The 21651-nt window shown below is 44.3% G+C and overlaps 2 protein-coding genes across 4 annotated transcripts; one reads left to right on the forward strand and one right to left on the reverse strand.

Moving 5' to 3' along the window:
• The first annotated feature begins 777 nt into the window (after positions 1 to 777).
• Positions 778 to 11981, forward strand: HSBP1L1 (heat shock factor binding protein 1 like 1). The gene is made up of 5 exons (XM_079783564.1): positions 778 to 973; positions 1821 to 1887; positions 2763 to 2857; positions 4600 to 4720; positions 10631 to 11981. The coding sequence occupies exons 1-4, from the start codon at positions 926 to 928 to the stop codon at positions 4684 to 4686; spliced, it is 297 nt and encodes a 98-aa protein (XP_079639690.1). The 5' UTR covers positions 778 to 925; the 3' UTR covers positions 4687 to 4720; positions 10631 to 11981.
• TXNL4A (thioredoxin like 4A) lies at positions 10010 to 20112 on the reverse strand. 3 transcript variants are annotated; one of them, XR_013814148.1, is made up of 5 exons: positions 20018 to 20112; positions 19498 to 19670; positions 17143 to 17212; positions 11991 to 12094; positions 10338 to 10371 (listed from the first exon to the last, which is right to left on the reverse strand). XR_013814148.1 is itself a non-coding variant. In XM_079783562.1 (4 exons), the coding sequence occupies exons 2-4, from the start codon at positions 19648 to 19650 to the stop codon at positions 10200 to 10202; spliced, it is 429 nt and encodes a 142-aa protein (XP_079639688.1). In that variant the 5' UTR covers positions 19651 to 19670; positions 20018 to 20112; the 3' UTR covers positions 10010 to 10199. The 3 variants fall into 3 exon arrangements, 2 of the variants coding, with proteins under 2 accessions (XP_079639688.1, XP_079639689.1); XM_079783562.1 differs by lacking the exon at positions 17143 to 17212 and having other exon boundaries at positions 10010 to 10371; XM_079783563.1 differs by lacking the exons at positions 19498 to 19670; positions 20018 to 20112 and having other exon boundaries at positions 10010 to 10371; positions 17143 to 17214.
• Positions 20113 to 21651: the final 1539 nt, after the last annotated feature.

A 21651-nucleotide genomic window follows, 5' to 3' on the forward strand; every position in this document is an offset into this window, starting at 1 on the left:
GGGGTTTCTGTGTTCCATTGACTTTTAGAGAGAGAGGGAAGGAGAGAGAAACATAGATGTGAGAGAGAAACATCAATTGGTTGCCTACTGACAGGCCCCAACCTGGACCAGGGATCAAACCTGCACCCAGTTACCTGCCCTTGACCTAGAATCAAACCCAGGACCTTTTGGTGCGAGGGCTGATGCTCTAACCACTAACTGGCCAGGGCCATCCTAGCCATTTTTATGTGCACCTTTCAGTAGCATCAAGTATATTCACATGAAGACAGAGTAGACAGTGGGTGCCAGGGCCTGGGGGAGAGTGAGTGAGTGTTTAATGGGACAGAGGTTCAGTTTGGGAAGATGAAAGAACTGTGTGGGTGGACGGTGGTGAGTGCTGCACAACAATGATTGTGCCTAAAGCCACTGACCTATGCACTTGACAATGGCTAAGATGGTACCTTTTATGTTGTGTATATTTTATTATTACAGGAGGAGGAGGAGGGGGAAGAAGAAGAAGGGGAGGAGGAGGAAGAGGGGGAGTTCGTGCTAGATCTATGGCTACCTTTACCGCCAAAGTGATGAAAAAAAGCAAACCAGAGCTGTGAGACCACTCAGACTAAAGGCCTTGTCTCTGCAGAGGGCCCCAGCTCCTCCCCAGGGATGATGACAATGACCTTCAGGATGAAGCCGCCACCCTCCCAGGCCTTCTCCCAGGACCTGCCCTGCAGCTTCTGCGTCTCCCCACTGGGGCAGGCGCGCCCCGCCCAGGAATTCACCACTCACTGGCACCTAAGTTGCTGGCGGCTGCAGCTCGTCCAGGCTCTCAGGTGTTCACTCTGCAGCCAGAGCCCTGCCAGAGGCTACCACTGCCGATAGGATCACGGCGGCGCTGACCCACCAGAGGCACCTGAACCCCCTAGACCGCTGGCCCACCCGAGTCCACATGGAGGCGCAGGGACACGAAGACCCGGGGGGCGCGCTGCGGGAACTGGTGAGTGGGGACCCCGACCCCCACCTCCCTCCAGGCCCTCCCGGTGCTCCACCCCGACCCGGGCCAGGGATGGGGGTGGGGACGTGCGGGTGCTCTGCTGTAGGGGGCAGCCAGAGAACCACCCGCCCGCAGCCCTGCAGTGCCCACCCACCCCACCCCACCCCCCCCGCCTCTTCTCCTGTTGGCAGAGACCAGGAAGCACCATTTAAAGGCTGATTCCTACGTCTTGTTAAAAGAATTCGTCAGATGTTGGTACTTAAACCTTTTCCCCCAGGAAGGCAAAACCCTCTGAGGGAAGGAAACAGCTGCTGGCGGCAGTCTTCACACAGAAATGCAGGTTCTGGATGGCAGGTTCCCTGCTCTGTGGAGTTAATCCTTGAGATTTCATTTGCAAACTATGGAGCAACATCGTAAAGGTGGCCTGCCTTCCTGGCAGTGGTGGCATTTCTGTGAGACACTCCTGCCATGCTGATCCCAGCTAAAGACCCCTAGTAAGGGGGCAGAGGCCGCCTGTGTCCAGGCTGTCAGCTCCTGGGAGAAGGCTCTGAGGAGCCCAGGGTGACTAAGGTGTTGCCTGTTGTCTTCCGGACATTGTGGTCCTGGTGCTCACGTGTAGGTGTAGAATCCTGTTGGGTTAGTTTCTGTGTGTGGTGTGAGGTAGGGGCTGGCCTGCTTAGTCAGTTATGTACTTGGTCCTCAATGTCCCTCACTACCAGTTGAAAAGACTTTCCTTGTCAACAATCAACTATATATGTGGATGGTTCTAGTCCATGATGCTTAAAATGCCCCATATCAAGAGTAAATGTTATATACAGTCAGTTGTCCTATGGCTCATTTTTTTTTTCAGGCAGAAAATCTATTTCAGGAACTTCAAGAACATTTTCAAGCTCTGACTGCAACATTAAACCTCAGAAATATCCTTTTCCATCTTATAGCAAATGCTGTGATGCTTTGAACTGTTAAATTATCATGGGATCTCTTTTTAGTGGAGAATTGTTGACCTCGGATTTCCTTGCATCCTGATGTAATTACCAGTCAGGTAATTTCTTCCTGCTTGACCGGCAGAACGGGGCATTTTGTGTGGCAATAAAATATGTGGACACACTGCACATGACTCCCCAGCGGGCCTTTCCCACCAAGCCCTATAAAAATCGGCGGTCTGCTAGGTAATGTCATACTCTACCCGCATTCAGAAACCGGCAGACGGAACACGGAAGGCCTCCAAATAGGGTGTTACACCTGGCTCCCCTACCTGTTTGGTTTGGTTTTATGACTTGAGCAGCTCACTGTTTTGTTAAGACATGAATCCAAACACAATTAGAATAGAATGTTTGTTTCCAGTTGGAGCAAATTCAAATAAGGGTAACACCTGCCCTACTTGAACTCCTTAAAAACGGTGTACAAAGTATTTGCATATGGAACTTGCAATTTCTGATTCTGTAGCTGGGTTCCCACAGATGGGAAAAAAAATGATTCTTAGACATGATAAAATTAAACTGAGTTCATTTCCATTATATTTACATCCTCATTAGAGTTTGGTTAAGACATAGTTACACGTACCAGAGTAACACACATCCCTGAGTTTGTGTCCTCGCAGGGGAGCCAAGTTTCAGAGCTGAGCTCACATTCAGAGGCTAGGGACATCCTACAAAAACCTCAGGGAAGTCTCTGCACTGACCTCCAGGTGTCTTACAAGTTGCATGGCCAGGGTGTGTGTCAGAGCCCCAGCTGGGCTGCAGGTTGAAGCAGGGCTTTCTGGCCATGGGCTCTGGGCTCCTTAACGTGGAACTGGAAGAAATGGGAAACCGCCTCCAGGACTTGCAGAGGAATGTAAATGACTTAATGGTGCAAGCCGGGATCAACAATGCCATTAAAGAACAAATGGTAAGACCATTACTAGGAAACTAAATAAGTTTACTTTGTGCAGCGCTTGTGATTGCTTTCATCTTGAGAAATGCAATCCCATATTTGTTCACTGTGGGAATTACTGCCTCTGTACTACATGAGACACCTTCAGGAATAACAAGCCTTTCACAAATGCTCCTTTCTAAATTGACCAACTTAAACACTCTGTCATATTTCCTTTAAAAGTGTACATTTTAAGTGAAACACTTTATTTAAAATTTGAATTAAAATTTTTTTAAATATAATAAATAGTGGATTTTACTCAAGTACCTATTGACCCTCACCCCTCAAATTAATCTTAAGTCAAAACACAAATCATGATGATTTAGACATTGGAGATTATAACTACCAGTTTCTGTTTGAAACCATATTTCACGGAACCATTTAAAAAGAAATGTTGCATTAAGCCCTCAACCCATTGCCAGAGTCTGGAGGATCCCACCCAGTCCCACCATGCAAACATTTCTTCTTTTCCAGTGGAATTTTGCACTGAATCTTGAGATGCACATAAATGCTTAGCTTCAGATTTCAGACTGAATTTATGTCCATGTATGTGGAGATGCACAACTTTATTAGGATATGTATGCATGTTCTCCTGACATAGTATTCTGACTATATGAGCGTATGATAATTAGATGCCTTTGTTTTTCTTGTTTCCCATTTCTTTGACAATTGTCATCCTAAGTCATCTGGCAAATTATCTGTAGCTATCCTGCTAAATCAGAGATAGTTCACTTATCGTATTATCTGGAATTCCAGTAGAAAAGATAGCTGTACCGTATCCTGCTACTCATGAGCACTCTGAAATTCTGCCTGTAGGGTGAAAATACACCTTTCCCTATTAAGGTTGCATTAGATAGGGCCACCTGCCCAGCAGTCCTGTCTAGGCCTACTGGACGCTAACACTAAGCCCTCCGCATCTGAGGGCTAATTGGTGATAAGCCAGTGCCTGAAAGAAGGGACCAGTGGGCCAATTTCTGCAGGATCCTGAGTTGGCACACCGCCAGGCACAGGGTGGCTGTTTGAGAACTTTGTTCCTTCCCTTCATCACCTGCACTCCCTCAGGGTTTTAAATTTGGTCAAACCCACTAAATATGAGGCATCAAATTAAATGGTTAAGTATCAAGACTTCACTCTTTTTTATATTTTTAAATTGATTTGAGAGGAAGGGATAGAGAGATAGAGATGGGGGGGGGGGGTGGAGAGAGAGAGAGAAACATCGATCAGTTGCCTCCCAAAAGTGTCCGGCCCGGGGATCAAACCTGTAACCTAGGTATGTGCCCTGCCTAGGAATTGAACCCACCACCTTTCAGTATATGGGACAATGTTCCAACCAACTGAGCCACACTGACCAGGGCAAGACTTCATTTTTTGATGCACATGTAGTCATTATTTAAAGCAACAAAATAGAAGGCCAGGTAACTAAATGTTTGTTCAAAGCTGTTAATGCCTTTTACATGAAAACAAAGACCTAAATAAATTGTAATCTGCTTGGCTAAATCTGTGCTTGTTGGTGGCACTAGGTCAGGCCTCATGCCATGGGTTTCAGTGGATTCTGCAAACCCCCTAAACTTAAGTTCCTGTTGGGGGTAGGGTGGTGACTGGGAAGAGAGTCCATGACCCAAAATGTTAAAAACTACTGTTATGTATTCTAAAAGATCTGGCTCTTTGTCCGTTTCCACATTAACTGTAACACTTTTCCCATGTTTACTCCAACACAGACAGGAGTGAGATCTCTGGACACCTGTGACCCGGGTGATGGAATGTCAATGCTAATTGATCCGAAGCACCCTGTTCACTCACCTTGATGGTGAGTCCACCTTGACTCCATCTGACTAAAATGCAAGTCACTTAACATGTTTTTCTACAAACTGAATTTTTCCTATACAAATGTTCTAGTAATTACAGGTATATTCATTGAAAGCTTAGATTCCAGTTTATTTAACTGTACATTAATTCATATATAAGTAAATCTTTACCTCTTTCCAATCTTTTTTCTTACACCTGCACTAACACTTGAAAATGTGATCAAATGAAAACTGTGCTTTTTGAGTTATAACTTGGGTTCTGATTTTAGTAGTTAAAAAATCATATTAGTAACATTAGAAATTTAAAAAAACACGGGCAATGTGATAAGAATGTAATTGTAGCCCTAACTGGTTTGGCTTGGTGGGTAGAGCGTCGGCCTGCGGACTGAAGGGTCCCAGGTTCGATTCCAGTCAAGGGCATGTACCTTGGTTGCGGGCACATCTCCAGTGGGGGGTGTGCAGGAGGCAGCTGATCGATGTTTCTCTCTCATCGATGTTTCTAACTCTCTATTCTTCTCCCTTCCTCTCTGTAAAAAATCAATAAAATATATTTAAAAAAAAAAAAAGAATGTAATTGTAATTCCAAAGGTAACTGACACTTAACAAAAGATGTTTGCTGCCTGGCCCATGTGGCTCAGTGGTTGAGCATCAACCCATGAACCAGAAGGTCACATGCCCAGGTTTCCCAACTTGATCCCCAAGAGGAGGCATGCAGGAGGCAGCCGATCAAGGATTCTCTCTCATCGGTGCTTCTCTTTATCCCTCTCCCTTCCTCTCTCTAAAATCAATAAAAACGTATTTTTTAAAGTACATAATTCATTGATTTTTGAATACATTCACAAAGTTGTACAACCTCACCACAATCTAATATTAGAACATTTCCAGCACCCACCCCCCCTAAACCTATCTGTTTGCAGTCAGTACCTCTTCCCACCATGGCCAGCCACTAATCTACCTTCTATCTCTGTAGATTTGATTTTCTGGATGTTTCCTATAAATGGAATCAGACAATATAAGGACTTCTGCATCCATCTTCTTTCACTTAGCATCAATAAAAAAGAAAAAAAAAGAAAAGAAAGATGTTTGCTGAATGACAGATTACGTCTCCATCCATCCACACAATTTTGTAAATCACACAAGAAAAGCATAAGCTGTGTGATTCAAGTTTTTTTTTTCTGAATTAAATTCTATATAGATCTTTTTTTTTTAAAGATCGTAAGTAGTTTTCTGGTATAAGTTGATTTTGTGTATGTTTTATAATTGATTTTTTTAGAGAGAGAGGAAGGGACAGGGAGAGATAGAAACATTGACAAGATGCCGAAACCGGTTTGGCTCAGTGGATAGAGCGTCGGTCTGTGGACTGGAAGGTCCCAGGTTCGATTCCGGTCAAGGGCATGTACATTGGTTGCGGACACATCTCCTGGTGGGGGATGTGCAGGAGGCGGCTGGTCGATGTCTCTCTCATCGATGTTTCTGGCTCTCTATCCCTCTCCCTTCCTCTCTGTGAAAAATCAATAAAATATATTAAAAAAAAAAAAAAAAAAACATTGACAAGAGAGAAACATCAACATCGACTGCCTGCCTCATGCATGCCACCCACTGGGGATTGAGCCTGCAACATGGGAATATGCCCTGACCAGGAATCGAACCAGTGATCTCTTTGGTCCATGGGTTGACACTCAACTACTGAGCCACACCAGCTGAGCAAAAGTTGCTTTTTATTTATTTTATACTAGAGGCCTGGTGCATGAAATTCATGCAAGGGGGGGCATCCCTCAGCCCAGCCTGCACCCTCTCCAATCTGGGACATCCCTCTCACAATCCAGGACTGCTGGCTCCCAACTGCTCGCCTGCCTGCCTTCCTGATTGCCCCTAACTGCTTCTGCTTGCCAGCCTGACCACCCCTTAACCACTCCCCTGCCAGCCTGATTGATGCCTAACTGCTCCCCTGCCAGCCTGTTTGCCCCTAACTGCCCTCCCCTGCAGACCTGGTCCCTCCCAACTGCCCTCCCCTGTGGCCATCTTGTGGCAGCCATCTTGTGTCCACATGGGGGCAGCCATCTTTGTGTTGGAGTGATGGTCAATTTGCATATTACTCTTTTATTATATAGGATTAGATAGGATAGAGGCCTGGTGCACGGGTAGGGCCGGCTGGTTTGCCCTGAAGGGTGTCCTGGATCAGGGTGGGGGTTCCCTTGGGGCATGGGGCAGCCTGGGTGAGGGGCCTGTGGTGGTTTGCAGGCTGGCCACGCCCCCAGCGACCCAAGCGGAGGGCCTGGTATCTGGGATTTATTTACCTTCTATAATTGAAACTTTGTAGCCTTGAGTGGAGGCCTGGGCTGGCCAGGGCAGGCGGAAAGCTTGGCTTCCTCCATTACCGGGGAAACCCAAGCCTTCTGCTCTCTCTGTGGCCGTAGCCATCTTGGTTGGGTTAATATGCATACTCGCTCCTGATTGGCTGGTGGGCATGGCTTTGCGGTGTAGCGGAGGTACAGTCAATTTGCATATTACTCTTTTATTAGACAGTATATATATATATATATAAAATTGATTTCAGAGAGGAAGGAAGAGGGAGAGATAGAAACATCTGCACACCTCCTACTGGGGATTGAGCCTGCAACCCAGTCATGTGCCCTTCACTGGAATCAAACCTGGGACCCTTCAGTCCACAGGCTGATGCTCTATCCACTGAGCCAAACCAGGTCGGGCCAGAAGTTGCTTTTTAAATGGCTGCATCACTTTGTTATCAGAAAATCTGTGGGCCAGATTTCCCAGACACTAGTGGGCATGAGATTCTTGGAGTACCGCTGAAATAGCATTTTCAGAAGCCCCCCTGGGAGAATAAAATGTGGTAAAAATCTGTGTTTGCATGGAGTTACATTCCTTGGGTTGTAAAGTCCCATGTCCCTTAACCTAATTCTGAAAAGGTACAGCTGGGAGTTCAGCAAAACCAAAAGCAAGGTCAGTGTCCAGAGCTTCCGATCCATGTTGTAGCTGGGCCCAGTTCAGCATCAGGCTAATTCAACTCCATCAGTCCACTGTGTGGAACCCACAATGCTTAGCCACATGGGCGAATGCAGGGGAATGTGCCCCCTGCAATGGGAGAGGCAGGAGCACAGGCATGCAGACGAGGCAAGGGCCAAGAGAGGGAACTTCCTTTGTTCAGAAGTTTAAATATTCAGGTTTCATGCCCTTATAGTGGCCACGCCTATTCTGGCCACTAATTTGACTGACAGGCACCTTCCCAAGTCACTCAGACTTTACTGGGCATGCGTGTAAACTGCCTTTGTCCATCTCCTTCCCCCATCAATAGGTGGGGAACAGACTTGGAGAGTGTTAAATTAGCAAAGCTGTGTAAATGGCATGCCTAAATAATTTGGCATGCCTAAATAATTTATCTTCCCTTTATTCCTTTCCTGTTAAGGAATAAACCAGGTTATTACAATGGTATCAAGTCAACATTTCCAGTCACAGTGTTTATGGAAGACTAATTTTAATCTGTCTAGTCCAGTCAGGCTCTGATAGCAACACTCTCCAAACCAAACTAAATGAAAACCAAGAAGGCAGTGAGCCAGAAGCGCTGCTAATTCCCGAGGTAGCCCTTACCTCTCACCCCACTGGAGGCAGTTAGCAATTAGATCTTTGTAGGTTATGGAGAAACACTTTCAAATAATTATCAATTCCCTTCTTTCTGAGCCAAACTAAAATAAACCTGATCACCCCCAAAAGGGGTCAGTTGTAGGCTCTATTGTAAAAAATAACATTATTCCTGCATATAAATCATATTCATTTAAAAGTCAAAATCAACTACAGTTGGCCCTAGCCAGTTTGGCTCAGTGGATAGAGCATCCATCGCCCTGCGGACTGAGAGGTCCTGAACTAAAAGGTTCCGGGTTCAATTCTGGTCAAGAGCATGTACCCGTTGCAAGCTCCTCCCTGGCCTAGGCCCTCATCGGGGCTCGTGCAGAAGGCAACCAATATTGGTATTTCTGTCTTTCCCGCTCTAAAAATCAATTGAAAAATATCCTTGGGAGGGGGGAGGGGGAAGGGGACAGTTGTTCCAGGTGTGCTACCCACACACGCACCAGTGCTCCTCACACAAGCTTGGATGATCCCAACCACCGACCAGCATGCTCCTGGTATAGAATTAGAAGAGAAACTTGAGACTGAGAAGATTGATTGAAGGGTCATGGATCATGGACTCCATGGAAAATACAATATGTTTAAAGTACATTAGATGTAATTTCAGGAGGAATAAAAAGCAGCTTACTTTTTTTTAAATCCTCACCCAAGAATACTTTTTCCCCATTGATTTTTAGACAGAGTTGGAAGGGGGGTGGGGGGGAAAAGAGAGAGAGAAACATCGATTGGTTACCTGCCATACACACTTCAACCAGAGCTGGGGATCAAACCTGCAATTGAGATACATGCCCTTGACCAGGAATCAAACCCTCAACCCCTTGTTCTGTGGGCTGACACTCCAACCATGGAGCCAAACAGGACAGGGCAGCAGCTTACTCTGTATTTAAAAGCAAGGCCCCCCAAATTATTATTTTATTGCACTTTATTCTTGCAGTGTGTATTCCTTCTGAACTTAAGCCACTAGATTCTGTTGTGGGTTGAATTGTGCCCCTTCTCCCCCGCAGGGCCTCAGAATGACCTTATGTGAAGATAGGACTGTTATAGATGTAATCAGTTAAGATGAGGTCATGCTGGAGTCGAGCAGCCCTGAGCCAATGACTGGTGTCCTTATAAAAAGGGGACACTTGGACCAGACACAACTCAGGGAAAAGGCCTAGAGAATATGAAGGCTCAGGTTGGGGTGGGCGGGGACAGGGTTAGGGAAGAGGCACCTGGGTCCCCAGATGTCCCATCTCCAGGCCAGTGAGATACATATTTCCGCTAAGTGCCCTGGGCTGAGGTCTTCTGTTCCAGCAGCCCCAGGACACACATAGCTTCCACTGCCAAGTGTGCACAACTGGGCAGCCCAGTCTGGCCAGTGTGGCTCAATGGTTAGGCATCAACCCATGACCAGGAGGTCACGGTCTGATTCCTAGTCAGGGCACGTGGGCTCAATCACCAGATCGGCATGCAAGAGGCAGCCGATCAATGACTCTCTCATCATTGATGTTTCTCTCTCTCTTTCCCTCTCCCTTCCTCTCTCTGAAAAAACCTATTACAAAAAAAAAAAAAAAAAAAAAAACACCAAAAAACAGAGCAGCCCACAGACCTCCTGAATTTCACTCCAATGGTAAAGAATCAAGTTTTTACTTCCAAAACCATTAATCCATATAAAAAATAAACCATGAGGACTTTCCCATGATTGTGTATTTGTTTAATTCAGCTAGATATTTACAGATATTTGCGAATATGAAAGTACAGTAGCCAGGCCAACTGCAGCTTGAGGCTGTGCAGCCCTCCTGTCCTTCCCCAGACTCCTCAAAGGCTTCAGCATCCACAGCATCTCCACGTGAAAGTAACTCCCTGGAAAACCCCACACCTGGGACAGGCACTCAGTATCGGTACTTCGTGGAGTAGTCCTTTGGGGACACGACCAGACCACGGCCTTTGCGGGCGCCCCGGTACACGGTCTCAATGATGTCGATCATCTCCTGCTTGTCCTCCATGGCCCAGTTGATCTTGTTGTTGTTGCCAGTGCCCAGGTCAATCATGATGTGCTTGTTCCTACAGAGGGAATAGGCAAGGCTTATCAGAGCGTCTAGAAGGGCCTTGGTTGGGTAGCTCAGCAGGTTAGAGAGTTGTCTCAGTATGCCAAGGTTGCAGGTTTGATACCCAGTCAGTGCACATACATGAATAAGTGAAACAACAAATCAATGTTTTTCTCGCTATCTCTCTCCCCTTTTCTCTCTAAAAATCACTAATTTTTTTTTTTTAAGCCTCTACAAGGGACCCCATGAAAAATGTCTGTTTCCCACTGTTACAGCTCTGGTTACTCGGCTAGATTTGACTCCGACATGTGGCAACCAGCAGGGCAGCTGCCATAGTCTGTGTGAGCCCCCCATGTTTCCACTGCCCAGAAATGCACTAAGTTGCCTGTCTAGAAGCAGATGGAGCCCTAGCCACAGCCAGCGAGTAGAGGCTTCAGCTCACGACCACAAAATGGGATTCAGCCAACTACCTAGGTGAGCCATATGTCTTCTTCCCCGACTGACTGCCTTTGAGAGACCCCAAGGAAACCTGCAGAACCTGCCCGGAATAGGACCTGCAGAACCCTGAGCTTACAAATGGTGTTTTCAGCCACAAAACTTGTGCTAACTTGTCCCACAGAACATGAAGCTAATACACACCCTACACAGTCCACCTGGACCATCTTCACCAACAGGGGCTCTACTTGTGAAGTGAACATTAATACTGCTATCCACCAACTTTTGTAGTAATAATAACTATGAAATTTTGGCAAGCATAGCAATATTAAAGGGTTATTTCTTTCCTAATTAACCTTCCAGAACAGTTATTTTTGTACTCATGCTGTTACTTAATTACATAAACCCCATCAAACATATATGGCACCTGCATCAGACCACTGGGTACGCAGCCAGTACATTCCCACGTTTTCCTTTGAAGCAAACCCCGTACACTGTGGATACAAATTTGTCTGAGGCAATTAGGGAAATTCTATTCTTCATGCCAGTAACTCATTGACTAGAGTCCACACAGAAAGTTATCACAAAGAACATTAAATAGTGTCATGATATCATATTTTAAAATAGACATTGAGTTATTTTAAAACAGACATTTTCATCAACAGATTAAAGGTACCTTAAGTGTTAATAAGAATGTCTACCATTTAATTACACTTCACCTAGGTTTCTGGGCAAAGTTACTTCAAAAGGGTAATTTATCACTGAGTAAATGCTAAAACTAGTACTGTTTAAAAATTATTGAAAAGATCACATTAATTGCCTGGTGATACAATCTGTATGTGATATGACTACATAACGACTTCCTTCCAAGTAAGAGAATCTAAAGGCATCTTGATTACATTAAACTTCCAGACCAACAATTTCAATTTAAACAACAACTTTAAGAGAAAAGGAGCCCAGCCAGCATGGCTCAGTGGTTGAGCATCAACCCAGGAAACAAGAGATCACTGGTTCGATTCCCAGTCAGGGCACATGCCCGGGCTGTGGGCTCAATCCCCAGTGGAGGGGTGAGCAGGAGGCAGCCAATCAATGATTCTCTCTCATCATTGATGTTTCTATTTCTTTCTCCCTTCCTCTCTGAAATCAATAAAAACATAAAAAGGACAATTTAAATAACAAGTTTAAGAGAAGAGGACGTACCTGAAGAAAAACATGACAGTACAAGGATCGTATAACTCATACATTTTGTTGAAGTCAGGTACTTCTGTAATATCCACAAGATAATTAACTGCAAAATTTTTAACCTAAAAGTAAAGAACATTAAAAAAAATAAAAATCGATTTTTTAAATTCTGTAAAAGCACATTAAAAACTAAAACAACCATCTGTGTATAACAGAACAATTTTCAAGCTCTCCAACATTTTCCCAGTAGAGTTAACACAGAAAAATAATTCAACAAGCTCAGGATACCTAGCAAATAATTGGCTATTACACTTCCCTTTAACATTTTTTTAGAATAGCAAGTTACAAGAACCTTCAGAAAATATCCACAGACATATTATTCATGCTGATGTAGCAATAACCCATACGATCTTTTCCAAATGTATACTTTTACTAATACTTAATCACATGCATTGAACAACTGCTTTCCAACATGCCATACATTCCCCGTGTATTTGGGTTTGAACTCTTCTTGTAAATAGTAACAAACTACTACTCCAAATAATATCGTATATAACAAATTTTCTTTAAATGCAAATTTATCAGAGAAGATTTAGAAAACTAAAAATAGCCCTGACCGGTTTGGCTCAGTGGATAGAGCATCGGCCTTCGGACTCAAGGGTCCCAAGTTCAATTCCGGTCAAGGGCATGTACCTTGGTTGCGACACATCCCCAGGAGGGGGTGTGCAGGAGGCAGCTGGAGGCAGCTGGTCGATGTTTCTCTCTCATCGATGTTTCTAACTCTCTCTCCCTCTCCCTTCCTCTCTGTAATAAATCAATAATATATATATATATATATATATATATATATATATATATATATAAAAGAAAACTAAAAATAAAATCACCTTCAATCCCAACAAAAAGTTAGCTACTGCAGAAGTATTTTTAGGATGTTCTTTCCCATTTTTCCTCCAACTGAGTCACACAGCCAGGGCTCCTGGTATATATATATATATATATATATTTTTTAAACTGTTTTAACAAAATGTGATCATATAGTGATCATACTACAATATTTACTACATTGCTTTAATTACAAGAATTCTCTTATTATACTTTATAAAAACACAACTTTTATGGCTGTATTAAATAATTAGTTCATGCCCTAACCAGATTGGCTCAGTGGAGAGTGTCGGCCTGCGGACTCAAGGGTCCCAGGTTCGATTCTGGTCAAGGGCATATACCTTGGTTGCGGGCACAACCCAAGTAGGGGGTGTGCAGGAGGCAGCTGATCGATGTTTCTCTCTCATCGATGTTTCTAACTCTCTACCCCTCTCCCTTCCTCTCTGTTAAAAAATCAATAAAATATATAAAAAATAATAATAATTAATTTATCAAATGTCTATGCCATTACTTTACCTTTCTTCTGTTACTTTCTTTCTGATTTTTCATGAATATAAATAATTCATTTTCATTAATATCAATTATTCCCCTGTGAACATTCTAACCCTTAAATTTGTGCACACATTCATTAATTTCTAAGGATAAATTCCTAAAACAGAATTTCTAGAACAAAGAACATGACATTTTAAAGGCTCCTTATAAATACAGGGGTGGGCAAAAGTAGGTTTACAGTTGTAATACAAATAAATCTATAATAATAAAAGGGTAATATGCTAATTAGACCGGACGTCCTTCCTTCCCAACAAAACCACAGCGGGCAGGGGCCGGGGCCAAGGCCCTTGCATGAATTTCGGTGCATCGGGCCTCTAGTACAACAATAATAATGCAAGACCTGGCTGGTGTGGTTCAGTTAGTTGAGCACTGTCTCAGGCACCAAAAGGTTGCTGGTTTGATTCCTGGTCAGGGCACATACCCAGTTTTGGGCTTCATCCCCAGTACGGGGCATGCAAGAGGCAGTCAGTCGATGTTTCTCACACCCATGTTTCTCTCTCTCTCCCCCTCTCCCTTGGAAGAGAGAGAATCATTGATTGGCTGCCTCCTGCATTCCCCACACTGGGCATTGGCCCACAACCCAGTCATGCACCCTGACCAGAATTGAACCGTGACCTCCTGCTTTATAGGTCGATGTTAACCACTGAGCCATGCCAGTAAGGCTAAAATCACATTAGGATTTTTCAGATGAGTGTCAAGCCACACAAGGCCAGAAACCACGTCTGTAGTCTTTATTGATGTGTCCTCGGAGCCAAACATCTGACACATTCAAGGCACTAGGTAAATATTTGTTGAATGAATGAACTTTAACAATAAACTTATATTTCAAAACTCAAGAAACCCATTATTGTCACTAAGAACCATGGTTTTGGACAGTATGGACTTAACTCTATAATCCTGAGTTCAGACCTGCCTTAGAAGGTGTCAGGTCTAACCTCCTTCCTCAGAGATGGGGTCCTGACAGAAGGCTCTCCCAATACTGGCAGGAAGGGGCCACGCCACAGATGTGGCTCATCCAGGTGGGTGGCTATGTGAGCATGCTGCCCCTCACTCTGAACCCTCCCAGGTTTTCCTCTGGAAAAGCTCCCACCTGACAAAGCTTCTCCTCACGTGGATTTGGATTCCTATGTTGTCGTGATGCCTTCCACATAGAGAACTATGTTGCCTAAACCAGTGGTCGCCAACCTTTCGGACCTCAAGGACCACCAGTTGGCGACTGCTGGCCTAAACAGTTCACATCCATTAATGAATCTGCAGGTAACTAAAACCCCTGTGTATTTTTTTAATATACAACTGAAATTAAGCTAGGTGTCTATCTTTTCTCCATTTAAAAAAATGTTCACTTGGAAAATATAGAAATGAAATGGAAAAATCACTCTTTGGTATCCAGCCCAGTAATTTTCAAACAAGTTATATAATTTACAAAACATGACAGTCATAATATATCTATGGGTGTTTTAAAGTGAAATGTTAATGTTTCCCTTTCTCAACCCAAAACTTGCTGATGAGGACACCTTCTACTCTCTGCTTTACTCCAGCTGACATCACTGTTTTCCCACATCTATAATAATAAAAGCATAATATGCTAATTAGACCAGACATCATTCTGGACATTCTTTTGGACGAAGCCAGGGCTGCGAGGGAAGCCCAGGTTCTGGGTGCCAGAGGGAAGCCGGAGCCAGCAACCAGGGGAAGGAAGGCCTACTCTTGCACGAATTTTGTGCATCGGGCCTCTAGTTATTAAATAAAGATCATTTTTAATGGCCAAATAATATTCCATCCAGTAGGGTGTACATTGCAGTTTAAATCCCAATTTCTAAGTCCGGACAGATAACTGCTACCACCTGCTCAGGAGCCGTCATGAGGACCACGTGAGGGGTCAGTTTCCTACCTGGCACTGTGCCTGGCCTAAGTGTTCCCCTATCACTGGACACTGTGGTTGTTTCCACTTTTGCTATAAATGACAGTAACGGTCTCCCAAAGGGTCAGTTACTGAGAATAGCGGGACCATCTGACATTCATTCATCAGGCTCTTCACACAATGCCAGCCACGTTCCTCAGGGTGATGCCAGCTCTACCACCTGAACATTACAACGTCCAGCACACCCCACACTTCAACTCCTTTTTAACTTTCTGTGTCTGATATACCTAAAAAACGACAGTGAACTGTTTTAAGGTATGTTTCTTTGAAGTTTACTTAACCACTGGAATTTATTTTTTCAAGTTCTTTTCCCGTTTACTCACAAGAACCATCTTTTTAAACAGTACTGTAAACATATTTGCCATATTTAAAATACATTTTGCCTACTATTAGTAATCTTAACTGGTTAAGTAGTATATTTTTAAACCAAGAATCGCATGTACAAATTCATTTTTATTATCAAGTTACTTTTGAAATACATATTCTTTTGGTCATCTACAATAGTAAATATCCTTTCCAGCTCTTTTGCCCACACACTTTATGAGCACACCTTTTTCTTCAGCAAGTCAGTGATCAACCACCACTCAGCCTTTTGTCCTCCCCCAGTTGAGAGCCTATCTAATACACCAGAAAAATGTTCTGGGCTGTCAACTGGCTAATTATTACATTGCTACTTAATTCATTTCAAATCCATCAAAAGATTACATGGTAACTTTATTTTCTAAAACTATGTGCCCTGCCTGGCTGGTGTTGCTCAGCTGTTGAGCATCGACCTATGAACCAGGATTTCATGGTTCATAGGATTCCCAGTCAGGACATTTGCCCCGGTTGCAGGCTCCATCCCCAGTTAAAGGCATGCAGGAGGCAGCCGATCAATGACTCTCTCTTATCACTGATGTTTCTCTCACCACCTCCCTTCCTCTCTGAAGTCAATAACTATATATATATTTAAAAATAAATAAATAAAACAAACAACTATGTGCCCTGATTAGCTCTATTTACAATAACTGTTGCAAATTTTGTGATGTGAGATAGTAATAATAATGGTAGCTAATGATTACTGAATATACTACTTGATGTTAACTCTGTCCTCACAACCACCTGAGTCCGGCACTGGTATCCCTCTCTTACAGACGAGTCATTTAATGTCATGCAGGCAGTAAGTGGCAGAATCCAGCTTAGTTGGAGCCAATAACCACTGCTCAATCCTGCCTCTCATAGCTGCTTGCTGCAAGGTGATTATATGCAGACACAAATCCAGAGTGAATACAAAAACATGCCTTCTGTTAGTTCCTATCGATTTCTCAGACTGAGCATCAACTTCCACTGGTTCACTTACTTTATGTGATGCTTCAGAAAGACCCCACAGTCATTCCTAAAAATTTCCATCCATATATTTGCCTTACATACAATTTCATCTAGAATGTATGATCACCAGTCAATACCACTGAGGTTCTACATATTTTAAACTCTACTTGTATGGGCTTTTTAACACAAAAATTAAATGTCCCACTTATTCTTAACTATCGTGGAATTTAGGAAACTGAGTTGTGACAAACTGTTCCTACAGAATGGCAGACAGCTCAGAGGGGCACAAAACAGTCTCTCTTCAAAGCTGTGCATAAAATCAGCTGCTAAGCAGGAAACTTTGCTATTACCACTCTACCAAATTCCAGACAGCTGAAAATTGGTAAGCATCTCTCTCTGTTTCAGTATCGCTCAAAACTAACCCAGCACGAAGAGGGGTTGGCACTGTCAGAGCATCAAGTCAATACACCACATTCCAGCCTCAACCCAGGAACTTTTACTCACTTTAAAACAGCTGGGATATCCAAACAGGGCTCGTAACAAGATGAGGAAGATCCCCCATTATCTGCCATTTCTGCAGAGGGAGATTTTTAAATAGAGTTAAATTGTTCTTTATACTAAAACCTTAAATCTCAAAAATTTCTGTTGAGCTTCCCCAAAAGAACTTCCAGAATTATAAACTCATATTTTGCCCTTATACTAACATGAAAGTAAAATGTTAATAGTCTTATAATGCATTTCAAGTTTGCATTTTGAATATCTATATTATAATACAATATTGAAAGTTTATTAAAATAAAAATCCCCCTGACCCGTTTGGCTCAGTGAATAGAGCGTTGGCCTTAGAACTGAAGGGTCCCGGGTTCGATTCCAGTCAAGGGCATGTACCTTGGTAGCAGGCACATCCCCAGTAGGGGGTGTGCAGGAGGCAGCTGATCGATGTTTCTCTCTCATCGATGTTTCTTACACTCTATCCCTCTCCCTTCCTCTCTGTAAAAAAATCAATAATAAAAATAAATAAAATAAAAATCCACATTTTTTGGACAAGAGAAAAAAGGGTAACTTAAAGACTAAAGAAAAATCGTCAAAGTGAGCCTAATTAAACTGCCCTTATTAACAGGTTCAATACAAGAAGAGTATGTCCACTAGTGACACAGCAATTCGGTCTCTAACTGACATAAAGGCATTAGAAAAGAACCACTATGGTAAAAGTCCCTAGAAACTTACGTTAACACATAAAATATGTCTCCTAGCTAAGAGCATCTTGCCAAGTTTTGCTCAGACATGAAGAGCCAACCAACCCTTAAGTCTCTAGCCATCCTAGCCTGGCGCTGAGGGCAGCAGGATCTGGACATCACCTAGTGATTATGCCACCACCTGCAAGCTAGAATCCAGAACACACACCCTAGGTTATTTCAAAGTCAACATGCTAATGATTTGCTTATTGGAAAGGTGCTTGGGTTCAAGGCTCTTCTGGGTTCCCCAGTCACCTACCTCCCCCCCAAGCTCCTCAGTGTCCTTGTAATGTCTGACAAGTACAGCACTCATACTTGGACCCAGACCTCTGTTGAGAGGTTTCTGAAAGTCACACCACAATTCCCAGAGAAGCTTCTCAAAGAAGCCGTTTCTGAACCTCACCCAGACCCATACAATCAGAATCTCTGCAGTGCACTTGGTAAGTATGCCAACTGGAACTTATGATGACAGATATGGAAGAACAGTCCCTAAGGTCCAAAATGTCACAACCCCTACATCACTCTGCTTCTCCTTCCAAATAGGAGGTAGTAAAAATCAGCTTTTCTTTCCTAAATACAAAGTATATACTCTTGTTATTTACTCAAAGGTGTTATTTTAAACCAGCCAATACTACCATCTCCTATTCCCATGAAAGAAAAGATGGGCCCTAACCGGTTTGGCTCAGTGGATAGAGCGTCGGCCTGCGGACTGAAGGGTCCCAGGTTCGATTCCAGTCAAGGACATGTACCTTGGCTGCGGGCACATCCCCAGTAGGGAGTGTGCAGGAGGCAGCTGATTGATGTTTCTCTCTATCCTTCTCCTTTCCTCTCTGTAAAAAATCAATAAAATATATATATTTTTAAAAAGATGGTTTCAGTGTTTCCACTTTTACTCTTCAAATGACCTTAATAATTTCATTAACACCCCAATATATGTGTCTTTTGCCCTATTGTTGAAATTGCAAAAATCCAAATTAAAAGTCATCTTAAAATCAGCGTGAGGAAATTTAAAAAGAATTAAGGCTCTGGTTACACAGAAACATCCTACAACTGCACCCTTACTTACTGTCAGCAAACAAGTCCCTGCATTTAAATCATCTGTTATAAAACAAAACAACAAAGGACAAGAGCTACTATGCTATTAACATACATGCTCGGCTTTATAAATACAACAAATAAATATGGTACAAAAAAAAGGACAATCCTTTTAAGCTAAGCTATTTAAAAGGAGCTCCAACACTTGCCAGAGTATGAAAAAACATTGCGTTCTTGGTACCATAGATGCAAATTTTGAAAAAACACCCTATCACTAGGAATTATTAAGTGATTTATCTAGGGAGAGGGATCATGAACTTTTTTGTAATGTATAGCAGGACCCTAAAGGATTTCTCCCAGAAGAAAAAGGCATAGCCTATTGTGTACAATTTCAGGGAGCTCGTCCTCACATCACCAGGTCAATCCTACATCTTCTCTTTATTTGCTGGCGCATTAAAATTCAAGGCATGAACAATGAGTGTGGAATCCAGCTTTTAACCTCACTTTTAAATTTTCTTGTCAACTAACAAAGCAAAACAAAGCAGACACCGAGCTGACACCGAGCGCAGCGGGAGCGGAGGTTGCGGTACCTTTTCCGCGATGCAGTACAGAACCTCGTCCATTTTCATGCACGTAGGGTCCCAATCGTGCCCGAACCGAATGACGACCACTCGGTCTTCTTCCGAAAGGATGGCCTGGTCCACCTGCCAGCCGTTGTGCAAGTGCGGGAGCATGTACGACATGATGGCGACTCTAGCGGCCTCTGCGGGAGAGAACTCGGTGGACGAGCTGCTTCCGGCAGCACTCGGCGCTGGCGAGGAGCTGCCCACCGACCACTGCTTCCCTCCTCCCCGGCCCGCCCCCCGCCCCCAGCCCGGACCCCGGGCTCCGACCCCCACCCCCAGCCCGGGCCCCGCTCCCACCCAGGACCCACTACCCCCGTTCCTCCCCCCGCCCCGGCTCCCGACCTCTACCCCAGCCCGGGCCCTGCTCCCATCCAGGACCCACTACCCCCGTTCCTCCCCGCGACCACGGCTCCAGACCTCCACCCCCAGCCCGGATCCCCAGCTCCCTCCCAGGACCCCGCTCTCCGACCAGGTTCGCTCATACCTCCTCGAACACCCGACCTCCCGCGCAGCGACTGCCCTCGGCTTAAAAACGCACTGACGTGCGAGTGCGCGTGCGCGTGCCTGCCGTGCGTGCGTCCGCCGTGCGTGCGTCCGCCGTGCGTGCGTCCGCCGTGCGTGCGTCCGCCGTGCGTGCGTCCGCCGTGCGCGCCTGCGTCCTTGCCGGGGCTGTGGGGCCTGGTGGGTGGCCTCAGGTAGTTGCCTGCGGGACGCCCCGACCCGCGGTCCAGAGGGGCTGTGCTGTGTCAGACCGGGCCAAGCTTCACTGCGGAGCCACAAATTAGTCATTTTGCAGTCATGCTTCCCAGACATAAACTTGTCAAAAGCAGTTCATTATCAGAAAAACTCACGCATAAGACTCACCAGACATACCTGAAAATATTTTCTCCCATTCTGTGGATTAACTTTTCATTTTTTATTGGTATCTTTTGCAGCACAAAAGTATTACGTTTTGATTAAGTCCAATGTGTCTATATTATTCTTTTGTTGCTTGTGCTTTTGGTGTCATATCTAAGAAACCAAGTTCATGAATGTTTACTCCTAAGAGTCTTATACTTTTAATTCTTACATTTAGATCTATGATCATTTTGAGTTAATTGTTGTGTATGTTGTTGGGTGTCCAACTTCATTCATTTACATGTGGATATCCAGTTGTCCCACATGGTGTTTGGGAAAGATTATTCCTTCCCCATCAAATTGCATTGGCACCCTTGTTTAGGATGTGTGTGTTGTCCCAGGCAGAGGCGGGACTGGGGATGGGCTAAACGTAGCGGGGCGGAGACGCGGGCAAGGTGTGTTAGGCAGGTTGAAAGTCACTGTAAACTTTGACTCTGTGAGGAACCTGCCTGGGAGACTGGGTTCTACCTGAGCGTCCCTGAGATCTTGAGTACTTTGAGAAGGTAAGTGTGTTCCCTAGCTGGTTTGGCTCAGTGGATAGAGCGTTGGCCTGCGGACCAAAGGTTCCCAGGTTCGATTCTGGTCAAGGGCGCATGCCTGGGGTTGCGGGCTCATCCCCAGTAGGGGGCGTGCAGGAGGCAGCCAATCAATGATTCTCATCATTGATGTTTCTATGTCTCTCTCTCTTCCTCTCTGAAATCAATAAAAATATATCTTAGGAAGGAAGGAAGGGAGGGAGGGAGGGAGGAAGGAAGGAAGGAAGGGAGGAAGGGAACCCCAAACCTCACCTGTGACAGGCATTTGAATCCTAAACCCATCCAGACCTGCATAGCAGGACCCTAAAGGATTTAACTGGAGAAATGCAACGTTGCCTCATATTTTAGTTCACAGTTTACACCCTTACATGAATCCAGTGTTTTAGGAGCTTAGCGCCTGTTTTTGCAGAGATATATTGTGATAGTATTGGTTTTAAGTTATATTGGATTTGTTGATACCTGGTCACTCAAGAAACCTCACATAAAAGGTACAAACAGTGCAGGTTTCATTAATCTTGAACTAGTAAACCGATTGTCAAGGAATCTGTAAACCCTTCGGCATATTTTAATCTTTTGGGTCCCCTTATCTAGTCATGCGCTGATCAGATAATTGTCCGTTGACTAAAATATCTCAGGCTCCTTTGCTGGACTCTGGCCCATGATTGGAGATGGTTAAAGTCCGGGG

The sequence above is a fragment of the Cnephaeus nilssonii genome, assembly GCF_951640355.1.
Source record: "Cnephaeus nilssonii genome assembly, chromosome: 11".
NCBI lineage: Eukaryota > Metazoa > Chordata > Mammalia > Chiroptera > Vespertilionidae > Cnephaeus > Cnephaeus nilssonii.